General features: G+C 48.0%; 1 protein-coding gene across 4 annotated transcripts in view; it reads right to left on the bottom strand.

Annotated features, from left to right (window-relative positions):
• The window catches only part of Abca3 (ATP-binding cassette, sub-family A (ABC1), member 3), a 58284-nt gene that overhangs the window by 19053 nt on the left and 18574 nt on the right, over positions 1 to 20657 (bottom strand). For all 4 annotated transcript variants that reach the window (XR_001782080.2, NM_013855.3, NM_001039581.2 and 1 more), the window contains 11 exons: positions 16649 to 16908; positions 14672 to 14788; positions 14367 to 14487; positions 13293 to 13466; positions 9072 to 9253; positions 7109 to 7252; positions 6576 to 6705; positions 5600 to 5754; positions 5180 to 5335; positions 4760 to 4970; positions 3566 to 3716 (listed from right to left, as the gene is read on the bottom strand). Coding sequence is in view for 3 of the 4 variants with exons in the window: in NM_013855.3 (NP_038883.2) it covers positions 3566 to 3716; positions 4760 to 4970; positions 5180 to 5335; positions 5600 to 5754; positions 6576 to 6705; positions 7109 to 7252; positions 9072 to 9253; positions 13293 to 13466; positions 14367 to 14487; positions 14672 to 14788; positions 16649 to 16908 (1801 nt within the window). In the remaining variant the exon portion in view is untranslated. The remainder of the gene's footprint in view (positions 1 to 3565; positions 3717 to 4759; positions 4971 to 5179; positions 5336 to 5599; positions 5755 to 6575; positions 6706 to 7108; positions 7253 to 9071; positions 9254 to 13292; positions 13467 to 14366; positions 14488 to 14671; positions 14789 to 16648; positions 16909 to 20657) is intronic.

Raw genomic sequence — 20657 nt, 5'->3', positions numbered from 1 at the left:
ATTTGATGTGCTGGCTAGTTTTATGTCAACTTCTAAGAGGAGGGGACCTCAATTAAGAAAATTCCTTCATAAGATCAGGCTGCAGGCAAGCCTGTAAGGCATTTTCTTAATGATTGATTGATGTGAGAAGGCCCAGTCATTGTGGGTGGGGTCATCTCAGATGGTGGTCTTGGGCTCTATAAGGAAGTAGGCTGAGCGGAACACTAACCAGCACCCCTCCGCCTTTGCATCAGCTCCTGCCTCCAGGTTCCTGCCCTGACTTCCTCCAGGGAGGAACAGTCATGGTAGTGTAAGCAAAACAAACCCTTTTCTCTCTAACTCGCTCTTGGTCATGGTGTTTCATCAAAGCGATAGTAAGGCAGACATTGGTTTAAGGATTGTGGGGTATTGATTGCCGAGAGAGACCTGACAGTGTGCTTTTGAGAGAATCGTGGACTTTGCAACTTTGGGTTAGAACATCCATTATATGTTCAAATTTTGGTGAGCTGTTCTGTGGCAGCTAGAAAGGTGTTAATAGAAATGCAGAGGATGGAGGCCTGGGTTGTAAAGTTCTAGGGAAAGTCTAAGTCACCTTATTGAGGTTACTGCAGATTTTTCAGTTAGTTTGTGGTCCTAGTTACTGTAGATGGTGAATCAGCTGTGCTTAACAAGATACCAGAGTAGCTAATATGAAACCTTTGCTTTGCTGGGATAATCAATGCTATTCAGCTGGAGTTGAGAAATTAACTGGGATTAAGACCAGCATCATTAAGGTGAAATCTTCTGGGAAGTGTTTCCTCAGAGTCAGCACACAGCAGCTGTATTCCAGAGGTGCCCTCGTCAGGTACCTCATTCTGGGAGCCACACTTGGTCATGTGAGGAGACCCCCCAGGTGGTACTGGTATGAAGGCATGGAGGAGTCATGAAGAGCAGCTGAGGCTTGGCACTGTGTGGCAGAGCTAGAATTCTTGAAGAGAGCCCAGGAAAGCCTATTGGTGCAGCCCACCTGCAGCAGAGACCCCAGCATTTTGGAGATGCCAGTACCATGGGATGAACACCAAGGACAGCAGCTGTTGAGTGGAGTCAGCCTGAGACCAGGAGACAATCTGTGTGTGCTGTAGAGGGCGCCAGAGAAGCGGCCCAAGTCTGAGGATCCCAGAAAATCATCAGTGAATCAGACATTGGACACTGTCTTATTTACACAGATGGAGTCTGCTTTTGCTTTAATTTGGTTGTGACTAAGAAAGTACTTAACTTTTTTTTTAAATGCAGGAGTCCACAGTTGAGAGATTTCAAGTTTTGAAAGAGATTTGGAGTTTTATAGAGATTTTAGACTTTTTGTTTATTTGAGACAGGGTTTCTCTGTGGAGTCCTCGCTGTCCTGGAACTTGCTCTGTAGACCAGGCTGGCCTGAACTCAGAGATCTGCCAGCCTCTGTCTCAAGTGCTGGGACTAAAGGAGTGTGGCGCCATCACTGCCCGTCTGAGACTGAGATTTTGAAACCTTGGAATTTTTAAAGTCTGGGACTTTTTAAGTTTGCAAAATGTTTTATGTGGTTGAAGAAAGAGAGGAGAGGAGAGGAGGAGAGGGAGGAGGAAAAGGAAGAGGAGGAAGAAGAGGAGGAGGAGGAGAGGAGCAAGGGAATGGGTGAATTGACTGCTTCTAATCCTGAGACAGAGAAGTTCTGAACACTCACAATTTGTCTGCAAATGCATGGTAGCTCCACAAATAACTGTTTGTACTTCTACATATGTTTTAAAGAATGTATTTACTTGTTTTTGGAGGGAGGTTGAATAGGGTCTGATGCAGCCTAGGCTGACTTTGAACTCACGATGTAGTTGAGGATGACCTTGAAATGATCCTCTTGCCTCTGTCTCCCAAGTGCTAGGATCACAGGTATGCACCACCATGCTTGGCAAGAACTTTTATATATATTCAAGCTGGTGTTAGAAGGGAGACCTTGTGTGGGTATGAATGCAGACAAGAAGTGGATGTTTTTTTAGCCTGTCTGATGTATATCTGTCCTCCTCAGGTACCAGCAATCTCTCTCTGCTGTAGTAAGTAATAAGCAATTTCTGCCCATGTAGGGCGGTGAGCTGTGCACAGACAGCCTGGTCCCCGTCAAGAACAGGCCTGGAACCCCAGTGACCCTAAGGGACAGAAGGTGTTCGGTGTCGCCTCACAGCCTCCCCCTGCAAAGAGTGGCCATCAGTCATGTGGGCAATGCCCCAAGCTTCTGGTATTGTCTGGACTCCACCCCCACAGTTACCTGGCAACAGTCAGGTATGCTCCTCCCCACAGTTAATGCAAGAGCCAGGTAGCCCAGCCCACTATAAAAGGAGCTGCTTGCCCCCTCCTTGCTCTCTTACTCTCTTACCTCTTATTCTCTTGCTCTTTCCCTCTCCCCCTTCCTTTCCTCCTTCTTTCCACATGGCCATAGCTAGCCTCTCCGTCCCCACTCTCTCCCTATCTCTGCCTTTCTACAATAAACACCTTAAAACCATGGACTACCTCTTCTCATCGGGACCCGCTGTGCTGGAGCAATGGAGCAGGTCTCCCTCTACGGAGCTGAGTATCTAACCTCTCACCTGGAAGCCTCCCTGTGCTCTAGCCACCGTCTCCACCACTCGCAGCAAACCTGCCCAGGGATGCCCTCCCTGCGGTAACCTGCTAGAACTCTTCTTCTACCCTTTTCCCTTTGGTCCTGTACTGGCTAGTTTTGTGTCAACTTGACACAGCTGGAGTTATCACAGAGAAAGGAGCATCAGTTGGGGAAATGCTTCCACGAGATCCAGCTGGAAGGCATTTTCTCAATTAGTGATCAAGGAGGGAAGGGCCCCTTTTGGGTGGTACCATCTTTGGGCTGGTAGTCTTGGGTTCTATAAGAAAGCAAGCTGAGCAAGCCAGTGGAAGCAAGCCAGTAATGAACATCCCTCCATGGCCTCTGCATCAGCTCCTGCTTTCTGACCTGCCTGAGTTGCAGTCCTGACTTCCTTTGGTGATGAACAGCAGTATGGAAGTGTAAGCTGAATAAACCCTTTCCTCCCCAACTTGCTTCTTGGTCATCATGTCTGTGCAGGAATAGAAACCCTGACTAAGACAGGTCCCCAGGCCAGAGTTTGCCTGAGGGTCCCCACTGAGACATACAGCGGTGTGTGCGATGTCTGAGAGTGAGAACCTGTTGTCCCTGGCCTCCGTGGGCCCAGGGACCCGAGAACTGGCTCTTCTGAGGTGCCCAGCGGTTTGTGGTGCCTGACTCCAGCAGTTCCACGGGTACCCCAGACTGTGCCCTTTCCTCACCCCCAGAGCAGGATCCCAAGGCTTCTCACATCCCTATACCTGCCTGGCAATTCTGTGGGGTTTGCAGCACAAACTTCCCGAGTCCACCTCGCCCAGCGGCCCTACCCCTGAGCAGATGTGGGACTCCAGTTTTGTCCCACAAGCCCAGTTGGTGCTTAACCCTGCCACTGCCCATCCCCGACCTAAAGATTGAGAGGTGCTCAGTAGTTATAACAGAGAGGGTCTAGAGCCCTCACAGCCACGGGGCCTTCCCGGATCTGGATCTGTGGCTCTCTAGGATACATACCTGTGCGTGCTCTCCTTGGGAAGAATAAAGGACAGCTCAGCCCCAGCATGGCTCTCCAGCATGGCATTGGGGACATGGTGGTGCACCAGCTGAGAGATTCCTTCAGGATTGCAGTGCGGTTCTTTTACCAGCGTCATGTGGTAGCCAGCTCCTGTAACACGTGGACCAAGCATTAGGCTCACCGGAGGTCCCACTTCTTCTGCCACGCCACACAGAATCACGGGGAAGTATCTGCACAATGGGTGCAAATGGGCCAGAGCAGATGCTTCTCGGGCTCTTCCATGCAGCGCTGAGTGTTACCTCCCACAACCTACTGGGGGAATAGTGCTGGGGACTGTTCACTGAATGTAGCCAGGCACACCTAATAGAGGCCAGAGACCGCTCGAGGATAGAAGCACAGCAATAGTCTAAGCATGTGAGTGTGTGTGCACTGGAGGGTTCATGCTGAACATGGCTGCAGGGAAGGAAGGGACACAGCGGGAGCTGTGGGACTGCACTGCGAATACTGAGCTCTATCTGGCTTCTCGTCCAACAATGCTTTGCAGGAAACGGCTTGCTCTTATTCCCTTCAGAGACAAGGGTGTTGGACCCAGGGAAATCAATGGCCTGGCTAACTGGGCAGACAGGCAAGAAGCTGCAAGCAGAACTCTTGAGGCCCTAGTAGAGATGGATACCACTCCTTCTTGATCAAGGTACCCCAGTATCTTCACTAGATACATGGCCACCGGGGACGATGGGGCCCCTGTCTAACCTGCTCTGGTTCTGCTGGGTATCTCTAGGGTATGTGCATGGTGCAGGAGAGAGGTGAGATGGGAACCACGGGGCCTTCTGAGGGTAGGAGCCAGGGATTTAATGCTAGACCAGGCAGCGACAACAGCAAACCAGGCACTCCACACAGCGACCTATTAGACTGGGCTGTGCAGTGAAGATCGCTCTCAGCGCTCCATGTAGGAAAGCAATGGTAAGCACTTCCAGGACTCCTGTCTACTCCCACAGGCTCCTGATCTTGGTAGCCCTGATGTGGCTTAGCGAGAGCCCCACCACACAAGATTCCTGCTTTACCATTCCTACAAACCTCTGTGGGACAAGAGAGAAAGCTAGAGCTTGCCCTGCCCAGTTACTGTCGACCCTTCCTTCCCAGAGGGCATTGGCCCCGTCATGAGGCTGACTGGACTCCTGCTGCCCACTGCTCACCGTATTTCTGCTTGAGAAATAGTGAAGACCCGCAGCACTGGAGCTCCCCCTTGGCCAAGATGGCGATGCGGTCTCCCAGCAGGTCAGCTTCGTCCATGAAGTGAGTGGTCAGCAGGACGGTGCGGTCACTCTTCTGCTGCTGGAGAAGGTCCCAGATGGCCCTTCTGGACACTGCATCCATGCCTGAGGTGGGCTCATCTAACATCAGCACCTGGAGGGGAGAGGTGAATGAAGTCGTGTGACAGTGACAGAGCTGTATCTCAGGCTCAGGATGGCTGTGCTATGTGGCCTTCTGCAGCTTCATTAGATAAGCTGTCTTCTAATCAAGAAAATTTAGATAAGCTGTGTCGCCACCCAGGGTTTGTCCTTGTGTGGGAGCCTGCCTTGGCTGCATCGAGAGGCCAGGCCCCTGCCCTATACCTTAGAGCCCGCTATGAGGGCGATGCCAATGGAGAGCTTGCGCTTCATGCCCCCACTCAGGAACTTGGACCGTAAGTCACGCTTGTCCTCCAGGCTGAGGATGTGTAGCATCTGCTTGACTTCCTCAGGACACTTCTGGAGAGAGAGGCCTTTCAGCTGGAAGGCAGGAATGAGAGGCTGTGAGGCAGGCGGGATGGATAGGCACTAAACCATACTGCACTTCTCTGGCTCAAGAGATGTCTTCCCTTGGCATTCCTGGACTCTGCTTATCTCTCCACAATTACCCTTGCTTTTTTTAGAATAGCTCCTCAAAACAGACCGATGTGAGGCTAATGGCATACTGGGGCATTCACAGACCCCCTAGGTATATTAGCAAGGGAACAGTCACCACCCATGTGTCCCTGTCACCTATAGACTTACCTGTGCATAGAAGTAAAGATGTTCGGCAACTGTCAGGTTGTCAAACAGTACATCATGCTGGGGACACAGGCCCAAACTCTTGCGGATCTGAGCCATGTCTTGGGAAATTTCGTACCCATGAATATAAGCATGTCCACTGGTAGGGGGGAAGAGGCCTGCAGTCGAATCAGAGACCCCAAGTTCATTATGGAAATCTTGTTCACCTGTGCAAGGTACATGACCACCTTGACTCATGAAAGCCACTTCCTCCATTTTACTGAGGATCCTGACGTAAGACAGACCCCTGCATTCATTCTTCCATGTTAGGTTCTATCCAGCTGAGCAGTAGGAGATAGGAGGAGGATGGGGCTCCAGCTCTGTTATAGGGCACACCACTTTGTCACAAAGAGCCTCATTCTCTCTGGTTCTGTGTCTCTCACACAAGTGAGTAAGTACTGAATCCATTACAATCACAAGCCCCACTCTCAACACCACTGTGTGTGCTCTGACCTCAGTGTTTCAGGAAGACAAGGAATAGTTCAGATGGTGAAACTTACTAGGGATGGCAGGTTTCCACCTTTCCTCTTTTTATCCCTTACTTTTTCCCATGGGTACTAGGTCTGAATCCATGGGTACTAGGTCTGAGTCCATGGGTACTAGGTCTGAGTCCAGGGCTGGATGAATGCCAGTCACTCACTCCACCACTGAGTCACGGCCCTAGCCCAGCACAGGGGAATAGTCAATAACGCGGGGTGGACCTGTTCTCCTGGGCTGCAGAATTGCTCTTGTTTGTTTTTGCTGATCCCACCAGGTTTGAGCATTCATAGACAGAGGCTGAGGTAGGGTGGGAACCATTCATCGGCTCCTCAGATGTTCCCCTGGGGCACGGGGCTAAAACTTTACTGGCTCTAAACATATCTTCCTTCTCACTGAGAGGGACTGAGGCCATATGTAAAGCAGACAGGCACAGATGGCCACAGAGCTAGCTTTCTCTCACCTGTCAGCAGAGACATGGTCGTGGTCTTCCCAGCACCATTGTGGCCCAGGAGGACTGTTATCTGTCCTTCGTAGAGGTTCAGGGTCAGGTCTCTGATGCCCATCTTGTCCTTATTGCCCACTTGGAACACCTGCAGGTAAGTCAGAGGCCGCCTTGACTCCCCGTGGCCCTCAGGGCCTCCTTTTCCCTTTGGAACACGACCCTAACGTCTCAGGACACTAAACCAAGTCCCATGAATCCACACAGAATAGAATTGTGGGGCAGAGGTTATATCCCCCTTAGTCCCTACATGACCTCCTTATCATTGTACACCCAGTATGGCATAAACTAAGAAGCCAGTGAGAGGTGCACCCAGGACTATACGGTCACAGTGCCACCACAACACAATGCCTGCCAGCATGTGGCCAGATGTGGAGGGATGGTCTGTGCCCTGGAGAGTGGGTGGAAAGCAGCTGCTGGAGGGAATGCAATCCTCCTCCTCCAGGTACCTGCGGGAGTCGCATTGGCAGCTGGCCAGTGCCTTCAAGCCTCACCTTGGAGAGATGCTTGATCTTGATTCCAGCTACCAAGTCCTCTGGCTCGGCTTCAAAGTACTCGTTCCTGAGAGCTTTCTCTGGGTCGCTGCCTTCCTCTTCCTTCCCTACGACAGTTCTTGGGTTCCCACACCAGTAGGAGGGCTGGGATGGAGGCACATGGGTGCCACGGTCAGTAGTGTCAGTCCGTTTTGTTTGCAACCAACAAAATAAGTACCATTGACCCACTGAACATGCAAAACATGACCTGAGCCTTAACCACAGGGCATCCACTTGAAGAGACAACACCCTCTTAGACTCCGGCACATTTCTTGATTTGCTTGTACCTGGGAATGCTGTAACTCTTGCCTTCCTAATCTGGTAAATGGGCACAATCTGTTGTGAAACTCAGAATTAATACAGAGAAAAGGGAACTTGCCAATGTATGAAGAGACATTATTGAACATTGCAGGCCAGAGCACTGCTAGAGTCTAAGAGGCAAGAGGCTGTGTCTCTGTCCTCTACTCACCACGGTGGCAGGCTCCCTGTGGACAGGGACACGGGACAGTAAGCTGCCTGCTGAGGACCTGTTACTTCTGTTTCCAGTACACAGAGGAATACTACACTGGTGGTACTGGACACATGTATCATATGTAAAGTGTGCGATGGTGAAACCTTACGTGGGGATGCTACGTGTCATTACAAATGCAGTTCATTCATAAAAAAGCTATATATTTAGGTAGAAATACATTGCTAAATTAACAATACATTTATAAGTATGGCTACATAAAAGTCTAAAGAACTATATATACAGGTACATGCAGGTGCTTAAGATAACAGAAACACTGTTAAAATTTAAAAAACAGTTTCCAGTCCAGTTTATAACATGGCCCCCCCCTTTTTTTTTTCAAGACAGGGTTTCTCTGTGTAGCCTTGGCAGTCCTGGAACTCACTTTGTAGACCAGGCTGCCCTCGAACTCAGAAATCCACCTGCCTCTGCCTCCCGAGTGCTGGGATTAAAAGCGTGTGCCACCACGCCTGGCTAACATGGCCCATTTTTATCAAGCAAATTATCTGGAGGAGCCAGGTAGAAAGTGCACAGGGCAAGTCTGAAAAGGGTATGATGATCAGTACTGTTAACTGGACAGCATCTACGATTACCTAGGAAACAAAATTTCTGGGTGTGTCTCAGAGGGAGTTTCTGGATTGGGTGCTGGGTGGGGTAGGAAGACCCACATTAAATGTAGATTGTATCATCCATCCTTTGACTGAAGCACCAGTACTCAGGACGTCTGCTTCCTGAATGGACACTATGCAGCATCAAGTTCCTGTTGCCTGTTTTCCCCCCAATCTAGGAGCCACAATAAAACCTTTTGTTCGTAAGATGCTTTTGTTAATAGTTTTGTCAATGAGAAAAGTGTCAGAGAGGCACAAGCAGGTGTCAACAGTGGTGGTTTTTTGTTTTGTTTTTTTGTTTGTTTGTTTTTGTTTTGGGTTTTTTTTTTCTGGCAGTGGGAAGGGCTATCAATTTTAAAGCATGCCCCTCTCTCCGCCTCCTTGCCCCCCAAAGCTTCATTGTTTTGTAGGCAGAAAACCCAGTAAGATATTTGTTATCCTGGGGGTATATATAGCTCAGTATTAGAGTGCTTGCCTAATATGTACGAGGTCCTGGGATTAAACCTCAGTATTATTAAAACATTTTAAAAATATTTTTCATGAATAAAGAAGTGAGCGTGGGAGCAGCGGAGGCCGTGTGCATCAGTCTCCATGTCCCTTTGTCTCAGACCCTGGGGCTGAGGCAGGTGGTCACCTCTGTGGACAAATCTTAAGGGCTGTCAGGATACACACACAGGTCAGTGGTCTCTACCCCAGGCCTGTGCAGGTGTCATGCGCTGGGACTCAAAGGGGTCCCAAGTGAGTGCCGGGGACACCTCTGTCCCCCAAAGAAGTGGCCTGCTTGAAGAACAGGGGCATCAGCACTCACCATAAGGAAGAAGTGCCAGGGCTGGGGTACGCCAAACTGGCCTGGGAAGACAGCCTCCACGTACCAGGTCACCAGGCCATAGAGTGCTGAGTCCAGCAGCAGCATCCCCAGCACTTGTCCAAAGCAGAAATTGTCGTCCACGTTGACAGGGTTGAGGAGGTCCCGCCACTGGATGCCAGTGCCTGGGGGGTGTCGGGAAAGTAGTCCTGAACTGTTAGGGCTGGCAGGGAGGAGCAAGGCGCTGAAGCACTTGATGGTTCGTGTATTCATGCTTGTATGCACATTTTCCTTGTGCTGTTACCTTGACTGTCTCTTTACAGACTTTGTAACAAATCTGACAACTTTCATCTCTCTCTGTCTCTCTCTCTGAAACATCTTGTATTCCAGGCAGAACTCAAACTCACTGTGTAGCTTAGAATGATCTGAATGATCTTGAACTTGTAATCCTTTTGGCTCCAGCTCCCTAGTGTTAGTATTACAAGTGTGTGCTATCACCTTCAGCTTATGCTGTTTTAGAGACTGAACCCCAGGTAAACACTACCAATTGTGCTATATCCCATTCCCCATCCAACTTTCTTCAAGTCTTAAAGACAATAGTATGTTTTTTAAAAAAAATCAGTAAATTGCAGAACTATCAAAAGCTCATAAGCTGGAGCTAAGGAGATGGCTCAGAAGTTAAGAGAAATGACATTTCTTCCTGAGGACCTGGGTTTGATGCCTAGCACCAACCTGGTGGCTAACAACCCTCTGTAATTCTAGTTCTAGGGGATCCAGCTCCCTCTTCTAGCCTCTACAGGTAATCCATGCATGTGGTAAAGAGACAGGGATGCAAGACAGACAGACAGACAGACGGACAGACACACACACACACACACACTACATACATTTTTTAAATTTTTAAAAGGTTTATTTATTTATTTAATTTATATGAATACATTGTAGCTGTCTTCAGACACAGCAGAAGAGGGCATCAGATCCCATTACAGATGGTTGTGAGCCACCATGTGGTTGGTGGGAATTGAACTCAGGACCTCTGGAAGAGCAGTCAGTGCTCTTAACCAGTGAGCCATCTCTCCAGCCCCCATCTTTAAAATTTTTTAAAAGCTCATGAACTGACTAGATGGGTTAGCATTTCATTGGTTACATGTGTGCATACATGTACATATATGCATGCATACATATATACATATATACATACATATACATACACACACACACACATAAATACTCATGCACACAAATGCATTAGGTCAATGTAACCAATGAAACTGGGAGAACTCAAAATTAATGTGAAGCTCTACACAGCTCATGATACGTCAGAGTCACAGCCCATGCAAGCCTGGACCTAAGTGTCTAACAGTCTGCTGCTGGTCAGAGGGCCCTGAATGGAAATGTCTGCTCTACAGCCTTGCTGAATACTTACCATCGAACAGCTAGATCTGTTTTAAGAAAAGTCACTATGTAACTTGAAAAAAAAAGAGGTGTCATATAAGGAGATTCCATTTGGAAATGGTCTTTTAGTTTTTTAATACTTTAAAAAAGATTGATTTTTTTTATTATTTTTAATTACATGCAGGTAGATCTGTGTGTCTGCATGTGGCTATGTGCATGTGCCTGGAGGTGTTAGATCCCCTGTAGTTGGAGTGACAGATGTGTAGGTTGCCTGATGTTGGTCCTAGGACCTGAACTGGGGTCCTCTGAAAGAGCAGCAAGTACTCTTAAATATGGAGCCATCTCTCTAACCCTGAAAAAGGCTTTTTAAAAAGTACTAGAGGCCTGGGAAGTTTCTGCTAGTTTACAAAGTCTACACTCTATCAGGAGGCTACAGATACTAGAAACACATAAACCTCATTTCTTGACCTCTTGATCTTCCTGCCCCATCTCCTTGATGCTGGGATTACAGATACACACACACACACACACACACACACACACACACACACACACACACACACACAAAACAATGTCTGGTTTTATGCAGTGCTAGGGAACTGACTAGATAGGTTTGCATTTCATTGGTTATATGTGTGCACACATGTGCATATGGCCCACACGTTCATTGGCTATCCGTGTGCACATATGTGCATATGGCCCATACATTTTAGCTGTCTTGTCATTGTTTGCTTGCTTTTGTTTTATAAGACAGGGATTCATGCTAGCCCAGGTGTGGAGCTCATCACGTGGTCCAGGATGGCCCCAAACTCACAGCAGTCCTGCTTCAACTTCCTCAGTGCCACAATTACCTTGCTCACTGGCATGGTTTGAATACACGGCCTTAAATTCATTGGTCAGAAATTTAGTTCCCAGGTTAACAGTGTGGGAGATAGCCCTAAGTGGACAAAGCTGTCATATAAAAGGTCCTACAGGAGCAGTTTTTGTCTCTTTCAGTGTCCTGCTCTGTATGACATTCACGGTGCCATCTTGGAAGCAACCACTGGACTCTTACCAGGTATTGCATCTGAGGACTTCCAGAACTGAGAAATAAATTCCTGTTCTTGACAAATGTCCCAGTCTCAGATATTTTGTGATAGCAATAAAAACAGAGACATATGACTGGAAGAGATGGGAACATTTGGCCTAAGAGAACATGTTAGTAGGGAAGTGCCACAGCCATCTTAAATAATATCAGGTGAGGCCTTAAGAAGGTCGATTACAGGCTGGAGAGATGGCTCAGCAGTTAAGAGCACTGACTGCTCTTCCAGAGGTCTTGAGTTCAAATCCCAGGAACCACATGGTAGCTTACAAACCATCTGTAATGGGATCTGATGCCCTCTTTGGTTTGTCTGAAGACAGCTACTGAGTATTCATATACATAAAATAAATAATTCTCTTTTTAAAATGGAAGTAGATTACATGCACTGCACTTCTTCCAGGAAAGCTGAACAGAATGCAAAGCCCCCGAGGATGGATGTCAGGGATGTTACAGTTCATGTAGTGGCCAGACACGGCTACTTACATCTCCTCACCTGTCCTGCAGACAGGAGAAGGGAGGCCATGTCCCAGTCTGTGGTCCCCTCTCCAGTGTTCTCCTGTGAGAGGGGTTGGCCCTGTTCATAAGTCATGGGGCCTTGACATAAGCTGATCTGAGGCTAGGAACCTCTGAGCTCTCAGTATCCGCCACGGGCTTTACAAAGCAGGAGTACACCAGTCAGTTAGACCCAGCAAGGGTTTCATTTGGCCTCCGTGATGTTTCAAGACAGGAAATCTCACAAAAATCAGAACATACTTTCCCAGGGATCTCACTGGTTCCTCTCTCAGGATCCCCTGCCTTCATGGTCAGCTGTTGCAGAGTGCAGGACATGCTAACCCTATACTCACCAAAAGCTGGAAGCTGAGTCAAAGACCTCAAAATCCCCTGGCTTGGAGGTCACTTGTGCAACCACTCGGAAGGTGTCAAGAAGGAAGAGAACTGGCAAGACAACTCAAGGTCAAAGGCACATACTGCCAGTTCTGATAACTCTTGCCAGGGTCATGTGGAAGGAACTCACACGGTGAAAGCAGAGAGGGACTCCTCAGAGTTGTCTGTTGTCTATTCACACATGCTCTGTTCACACATGCTCTGTGGCAAGTGTGCATACAATCATTCACAATAAAATATGTAATAATATTTATAAAATGTCATAAAAAGTTTTTAAGGGGGATGGCAAGATGGCATAAGAGCATTTGTGGCTCTTCCCAGAGGACTGGAGTTGAATTCCCAGCACCCACATCAGATGGCTCCTAATACCTTGTAACTCTAGCTCTAGGGGATCTGATACCTTCTTTTTGACTCTTGGCACCTTTCTTCCCATATGCATAACCTCACACACACACACACAGAGTTGAAAATAAAAATACATGTTCATTTTAAAACTTTAAAACAAAAGTAGGAAGTGACTCAAAAACCAACTGGTAAGATCCAGTCATTGGGCAGAACAGCTGGTGACCACCACCTCTGGCGTTTTAGCCCTTAGTTGTATTTGGCTCATACTGGCCTTAGCCGAGCTATTTCCCCAATAGACTAGGGCCCAGCCAGCTCTCGGTGCACACTCAGTTCTTGTTTTCTGATAAAGGCCTAGCTCAGGTGTTCATCAGCTTGCCTGCCTCCTGAAGTGAGGCTAACTGCTGGGAACACTTCCTCCTGAGGCGAGGCTAACCCCTGGGAACACTTTTGGCAAGATGCTCCCTAAGCCGCAAGAGTCAGGAGACGGGATCTGAGGCCGTACTGAGGACAAGACTCACCTTTGGCTTCGAATTTTCCTATGAGCTGGGCTCCCATTGCCATGGCAACATTAGATAGGAGACAGGACAAGAGCTTTTGACTCAGTGTCATCCAGTTGTACCGAGGAGCCACGAAAAAGTAGGGGGTATAGGTGAAGAAGTACAGGAAGCCACCCACGGCTGCTGCTATGTTGGCTGTGGGGACAAAGAGCATTGGGTGGGATAAACTTGCCATGAGACTCGCAGGAGTGACAGTGGTCAGAGTCCCACCCCACCCAAATTCCAGCAGTGGGGAACTTCAGCTTCTGGCAATGCTAGGCCCCATGCGCAGGTCCTCTGCCCACCCAAAGCAGTACACACACAAACGTATACACATGAAGCAGGCTAGCAAAGGCTTGAAGGCAAAATAGCAACTAAACTACTATTTTGCAAATGGCTTTTAAAATAATAAAAATAATAGGGACCTCGGGGAGTCACAGTACGGTATGGGTCGGCCTGAGACATACTACTTCTTAGGAGAAATGTAAAAGCATTTCAAGTTAAGGGTAATCACTAAGAGAAACATAGTTTGTATATTGCGAGCTACCAGAGCGCCAAAAACTACTGGAAGCGTTCTCTGTGCAACAGAAGGCAGCAAGGGAGAAAACATAAGCACTAAACAACAAGCTGAACCCCAAATTCAAAGGCAGAGCCACCCTTGAATGCACCAGCAATCACAGGGGGCAAGCGGATAAAGCTTTTATTTCTAGTGTTCTCAGCGGTCTACAGTGGACATGCTTGCCTTCTGTCAACTCCCGCTTGCCCTAATCCACCTCTCCTCCTCGGCCCACAGCAGGTGCTCTCTGACCCCTGTTCCCCGCCTAGCTTCTTCCTGGGGAACTCTGGGAGGCCCGCAGGCTATACTGTACTTCTGTCTGCCTCTCCCTCACACCAGTCATATTAAGCCTCAGCCTTTCAGGAGTTCTCTCTTCAGTTCAGCCTCTGGGTCATCAAAAACAAACACCCTTTAACCCCTTAGCTGTGCATAAATCCCCTTAGTTTCCCTAGACTTGGGTTACCCTCACCCTCTGGCCTAAGGGGAACAGCAGGGCTCACCTTTACTGAAGAAGGTGCTGACCATGAAGCTGAAGGAAATGGAGGAGATTGCAAAACACAGCAGGAACGCCAGGACCAGGGAGGGGTCGCTGTTGGAAAGGACTGCTATGTCCTTCTTCACCTGCAGGACAGGCCGGCCAGGTGAGGCAGGGAAGGCAGAAATGAATCGGGCAGGTCTAAAGGTGTGGGTCAGGGGAAGGCCCGCTTGTCTTCGACAGCAGGGGAAACACTTGCCCTGAGGTCAGGGGCCATGAATGGTCTCCGCCCCCTCTTCTTTCCAGAGCCCTCATGGAAGCCACACTTACTTTGACACAGAACAGGAGGGTCATGAAGGAGACCACGATGAGGAAGAATAGGAAGAACATGAGGAACCAAGCGCTCCAGTGTAGCCAGCTGTTAAGCCCCATCATGCGCATGTACTCCTGTGAATGGGAGACAGCATCACACAGTTGCATGCGGCTAGCTTTCCTCAGAGCCCCACGTGTGCCGGTCTGCTTACATAAGGACAGGGCCATGTATAGAGCAGGAAGGTAGACCAGGATACCTGTGCTATAGAGCACAGGCAGGAATTATCCAGCACACATGAGGGGAAAGAGAAGGCTGTGGTCGGGCATGCTTTGTCCAACAGCTCTTAGCCCTGTGGTCTACAGATCCACCTCTTTTCTATCTTTTATCAGTGGCACATGCTACCCTAGCTGGGAGGCTGTCCCTGATAGTCAACTCCAGATTAATTGCCTCTTCTTCCTAAGTCATGATGGCCTGCCCTATCCTCCAGCCCACTACTCAGTGTGGTGTGGCTCTGCTCTATTTCATGAGCGCGAAGTCACTTCCCAACTGCGCCCACTACGCTCTGTCATGCTGGGAAACCCCCTTCTCTGCTTGTGCTTCGTTCAGGTCTGACACAGGTACCCAATAGATGTTAAGTTGATGAATTCTCTAAGTCCTTCAGGGAAGCCTTATATGCTGTGGAGCAATTCCAGACTCCCAAGCGATGCTCCCAAGTCTTCATTTTGCTTCAGCTGATTCCCAGAAGCCAGGGGGATGGCAGCTGGCATTAAGGTCCAGAGTCGAGGCAGAGGCAGGCAGATTTCTGAGTTCGAGGCCAGCCCGGTCTACAAAGTGAGTTCCAGGACAGCCAGGGCTATACAGAGAAACCCTGTCTCGAAAAACCAAAAAAAAAAAAAAAAAAAAAAACCAAAAAAAAAAAAAAAGTCCAGAGTCCTGAAGCCTGGCCCCTCCCACTGTTGGCAGAAAGACTCTGCAGGTCATACTGTCCACACTGCCAGCAGCCTCCTGGGCTGTGAGCCTTGACAAGTGTGTGGCTGAGGACATGCATTAAGAGAGCCGAGCATCCATTCATTTTCGTTCTCACTTTGAAGGAGAAGCCCAGAACCCTTAGGGAAGGGTGCTTCCTGTCTCTGTGGAAGAACAGGGTAAGGTGATGTGGAACACTCTGAGCACCCCTCCCCCCCCCTCTCTCTTGTTTATCAGGCTGTCAGGAAGTGCCACAAGGAAACCCAGTTCCTGAACTGAGCAGTGCTGCTTTGGGCTCTGGGAATCTAAAGCTGGACTGCCAGTGGCTAGGAAAGGAAAAACTCAGCTCTTTGCTGGCAGTGGGGCCCACAGGTGGAGTTTTTACATTCTTGAAGCCCTGAGTTCCATTTCCAGCACTGAAAACAAAAATCAAAACCAAAAAAACCCAGGAAGATCTTGGAGGAGTTAGCAGAAGGAAAAAACATAGTCAAAACACATATGAAAAAACTTTTTGAAAAAAACGAAACAAAAAAATTATAAAGATAATAATATAAAACAGAAACAAAAACAAACAGACAAGAAACAATGAAAAGCAAACCAGGCAGTGGTGGCACATGCCTTTAATCCCAGCACTCAGGAGGCAAAGGGAGGCAGATCTCTGAGTTCAAGGCCAACCATGCTGACAGAGGGAGTTACAGGACAGCCAGGGCTACACAGAGAAGTCCTGTCTTGACAAAACCAAATAAAAAAACCAAACCAAGCGGAAAACCCCAAACAAACAAAAACCAACAACCCCAAATCCAGCTCCCCAAGTGCTGCACGGAGACTGTGGACCAAGGGCACACCCACTACCAGAATCTAAGCATAGCAGCTGGACTTCCTAACCTTGTGTCACAGCAGTGCCCATACTGAGCCCTGGCTCTTATGGTCCCAGCACACAGGGCAGCAGCCTTGAGACAGGCCAATTCTTTTGAGGGAGTCCCAGGACCCAGCATTCTCAGACTGACTTGCCATGCACAGAGGGTTACCTTTAGTTTTTTCTCCTTCTCCTGCACCACAGCCCGGATGATGGTGAGGGAGGTGTAGGTGAAACTCAGCATGAGCAGCAGAGGAAGCTGGTACTGGATGGCAATGAGGAATGGATCTGAGATGTATGGTGGGAACGGGAACCTTTTGGTGATCACCATGAGCTTCTGGAACAGCTGCTGTGCAGAGGTGTTGGCATGGTAACGCATGATGGCTTTGTCTACAGCATGTTGCATGGCCAGGAAGCCTTCCCGAATGTATCCTGAGTTCAGAAACAGAGGACAGCTGTGTCATGGTGCTGCTCATGAGAGGGGTATGCTTTGAACAGACAGACTTCCCTGAGTCTGCAGAGGGAGGGCCAGAGGAGGCAATGGGTAACTTTACCTGATACCCTACTCTGTGGACCACTAATAGCATCTGACAACATTCAGTGGTCACAAGGAGAAGAAAAAACATGCCACATATTGCCAAGTGACACTTCTACTTCATAATTAACATAACCCACACAAAATCATAAATATGATCATATTTTAAAAATAGCTTGATTTAGGACCAGGGAGATAGTTCAGTGGGTAAGACATAAGCATGAGAACCTGGATGGAATCTGCATCACCCTCACAAAGCCTACCCTGCATATGCCTGTAAACCCAGCATCTCAGGGAGGAGCCAGGCAGATCCTGGTGCTAACTGGCCAGCCAGCTTATCCCAAAACGGTGTAATTCAGCAAGAGACAGTGTCAAAGGTGCCAAGTGATAAAGAAGGGCACTCAACACTGGCCCACCCATGAGCATGTCTATACACACACACACACACACACACACACACACACCTACACTTACACACTCCAAACACATTACATACACTATACATTACACACACACACACACACGTAACTTTTAATTTTTTTATGCCTTACTTTTAATGATGTTTTTAAAATATTTTAACTTCCCTTGTAGCCCACCACCCACCAGAGGTAATGGGAAAGAAAGGATATGGGGAAAATAGATCTGTTAAAAAAGGTTCTTTGGAATAACTCACATCTGTGTTGTCTGGAAATTGACAGTTTAGTTTACAGGTCAGTAGTGGCAACTCGATCCACTCCCAAACCCTTCACAGATACACCAGTAGTCTAGTTTGGTAGAGTCAGGATAGCAAACATGAATCAGAAGTGGTGGCACTATCTAGCAGAGACAGCCAGGCTTTAGCCTTAGTACAAGTCAGTAGGAGAGTTCAGGAGTGAGGCCAGGAGAAGTTCTCTGCTGTGCCTCTTTCACTGAAGCAATGCTCAGCCAAGGCTCGACTGACAAGCGTTGTACAGCTAGTTCTATAAGTCAGTCTAGTTTAGCTTTGGTCACTGTTTGTCAAGTCTGATTTACACTCTCCAAACATCCCTTGTCTTTATGTATCGTGTCTCAGGCTATGTTATCTGTCCAGCACGCGCATCTGTCTCAGCTGACATTACTCTGCCAATCATCCCGAGTCCTCGGAAGCAGCAAGAAATTGTAGCACACCCCCAGAAGTTGTTTGGTGCATTTCTCTCTATGGAATCCCAACAAATGTAGCTCAACTACATGATGTTAGGCGGACCAATACATTTGTATCATTAGTGAAGAATCCTTCACTACATATCCTTTCACAGGCTTGCTTTAGCAGAAAATCCTTTTTCCCGTGTCTGCTTAAGCTAAATGTTCCTTCATGAGTCTACCTTAGCCTTTCACCTGTGTCCTCTTCAGCAAAACACCATCCAACCAACTTTCCAAAGAGCCCTTAAGTTTCCACTTCACACACACACTACACACATGCATGCACCAAACACATTACATACACTATACACACATACACACACCCAACAAACTAAACACACATAGCCTGATATGAACTTGGTGGGAAAGAGACCCTATATTTCTCAAATGGGTGGACTGACAATTCTCAACAGATAAAACTTAGGCTAAATAGGTACCAGAAGAGAAACCACTAAGAGTGAAGACACGAGACACAACTGTAACGGTCTAGGTAAAATATTAAGGCCTAGATGTCATGGTAAGGTCTAGGTAACTGTGAGCTGGCTGGCCTGCCATTTCTGCTGTTATAGGAAACTCTCTCATGCCCAGGTTGATTACATATCCTCTTATGTCCTGTGCCCTTGGAAGTCAGTAGACCTGCTTTGTATAGTTACCCACAATAAGCTTGGACCTGAACCAACCACCCAGCAGCACTTCCTGCACCTGTGCATGCGCTTTTATGGCATAGGCTGCTCCTGGGATGGACCCCAGCTTAAGAGAGACACCTGCACCAATATAAGAAACTATTTGGAATAAGACTTCTATTTTAAGTTGGGGCCTAGTAAAATTTAAGTTCCCAAGACCTCTCTGGGAACTGACATCCTACTTGGCAGAAAGAGACATGTATGTGGGTAACTGACATCCTGATTGACAAGTTAGGACATGAATGTTAGACAAGGCAAGTCCCCTGCCACAGTTGAATATGCCATCCAATGGGAACAGGATAAGTGCACAACAAAGACCCGTTCCTAAGGATGTCCCCTATCCCTAAATTCTGATTGGTGGAATAACTTGACACAGCTTTGTGGATTTTAGGCTTAAACCCTGTAGGATCTTAATTCAAGATTATGGTTCAGTTCCCAAATCTGGACCATGGCTCTGATAGACCAGCCTGGGGATGTATGCTCAATAAACTATCCCTGTCTGATGGAGATTGGTGTTCATGCACTTTGTGAGGCCATTCCTGGACCCCAAAATAAGGATAACAAAGAAGGTGGAAGATCAGACAAGTGCTTGCCGTATTTGGAGAGGGCCAGGTTGAGTGCTATCTCAGTAGTTTAAGTCAAGAGAAAGAAGCTAATGGCCTTGGTGCCTAACTGTGACTCTGGTGGAAGGTAGCAGAGAGGAGACAGAGGCTGAAACCTTTGCCCAAGTGGTTAACTAACTGTGAATTAGTGTCTGCTGGACTGTGTTCCATCCTAGCGGGCCAGGGAGAAGCCGTTCCTTCCCTCTTCAAGTTTGTATCCATAGCTACATTCCTTGCCTAACGGTCCCTTCCTCTACTTCTACGACCAACAAGGTGCTCTCTCAAGATTGGCTCACACTTTCTTTTGCAGCCATTGTCTACTTTATGTTTGTTTTCCAAGACAGGGTCTCTCTGTGTAACCCTGCTCTCCTGGAACTAGCTCTGTAGACCAGGCTGGCCTTGAACTCACAGAGATCCTCCTGCCTCTGCCTCCTGAGTGCCACCATCACCTGGCTGCTTTTGTGGATCCTGCAATTACACTGGCTACGGGAGGGTAACTGAAAATTTTGCTTTTGTGAATCAGGTACCTAGCAGACTTAATTTCCTTCTGCCTCAATGAGGCCACGGTTCTGAATGACTGGGATGGGGTCAAATTAGGGATAACTTGACCTACCTTAGCTGGCCTGAAATAAAAAGCTCAAAGGGAAAGGGGCCAGTAACAGTAGCAAGCACAGTGCCCTAAGGCATACGAGGCCTGAGAGCAATAAACCCAAGGAAGAAGTGGGTTTAGGATTAGGCGATAAAAGGCAGCCTGAGATCCCAAACTCTGAGCCTCAGGACAAACTAGGGAACAGACCACAGCCCCAAGTGCTTAGATACAAATATCCTGAGACACAAAACTGTCTGACCACCTGGGTGACCTATAGGAAAGAGAAAAGCAAAAACACTAACCACTAACTAGCCACTAACTAAGTTACCAAGTGCTGACATTTTTCTGTCTTGCCCTGGTTTTATGATCATAATGCCATTGGTGTGTGCCAAGGCCTGTGCTGGTGGAGCAAGAATTCTCACTGGACACTTCGCAGCAGTGAGTGTGAGCCTCATTAGACAGAGATACTTAGGCCCAGGGAAGCACATAGCTGGTGAGGGGTTCAGCTGAGCATGGAACCCCAGAAACTTTGTCGTTTGAGTCATGCCTTCTCATGACTGTTTTCTCTACAAATAACTGCCTGCTACTTGTCCACATAGTTTCCTCAGAAGACT

The sequence above is a fragment of the Mus musculus genome, chromosome 17 (genome assembly GCF_000001635.26).
Source record: "Mus musculus strain C57BL/6J chromosome 17, GRCm38.p6 C57BL/6J".
Taxonomy (NCBI): Eukaryota; Metazoa; Chordata; class Mammalia; order Rodentia; family Muridae; genus Mus; species Mus musculus.
Note: the sequence above shows the minus strand (reverse complement) of the source record. Positions and strands in the feature narration are given on the sequence as shown.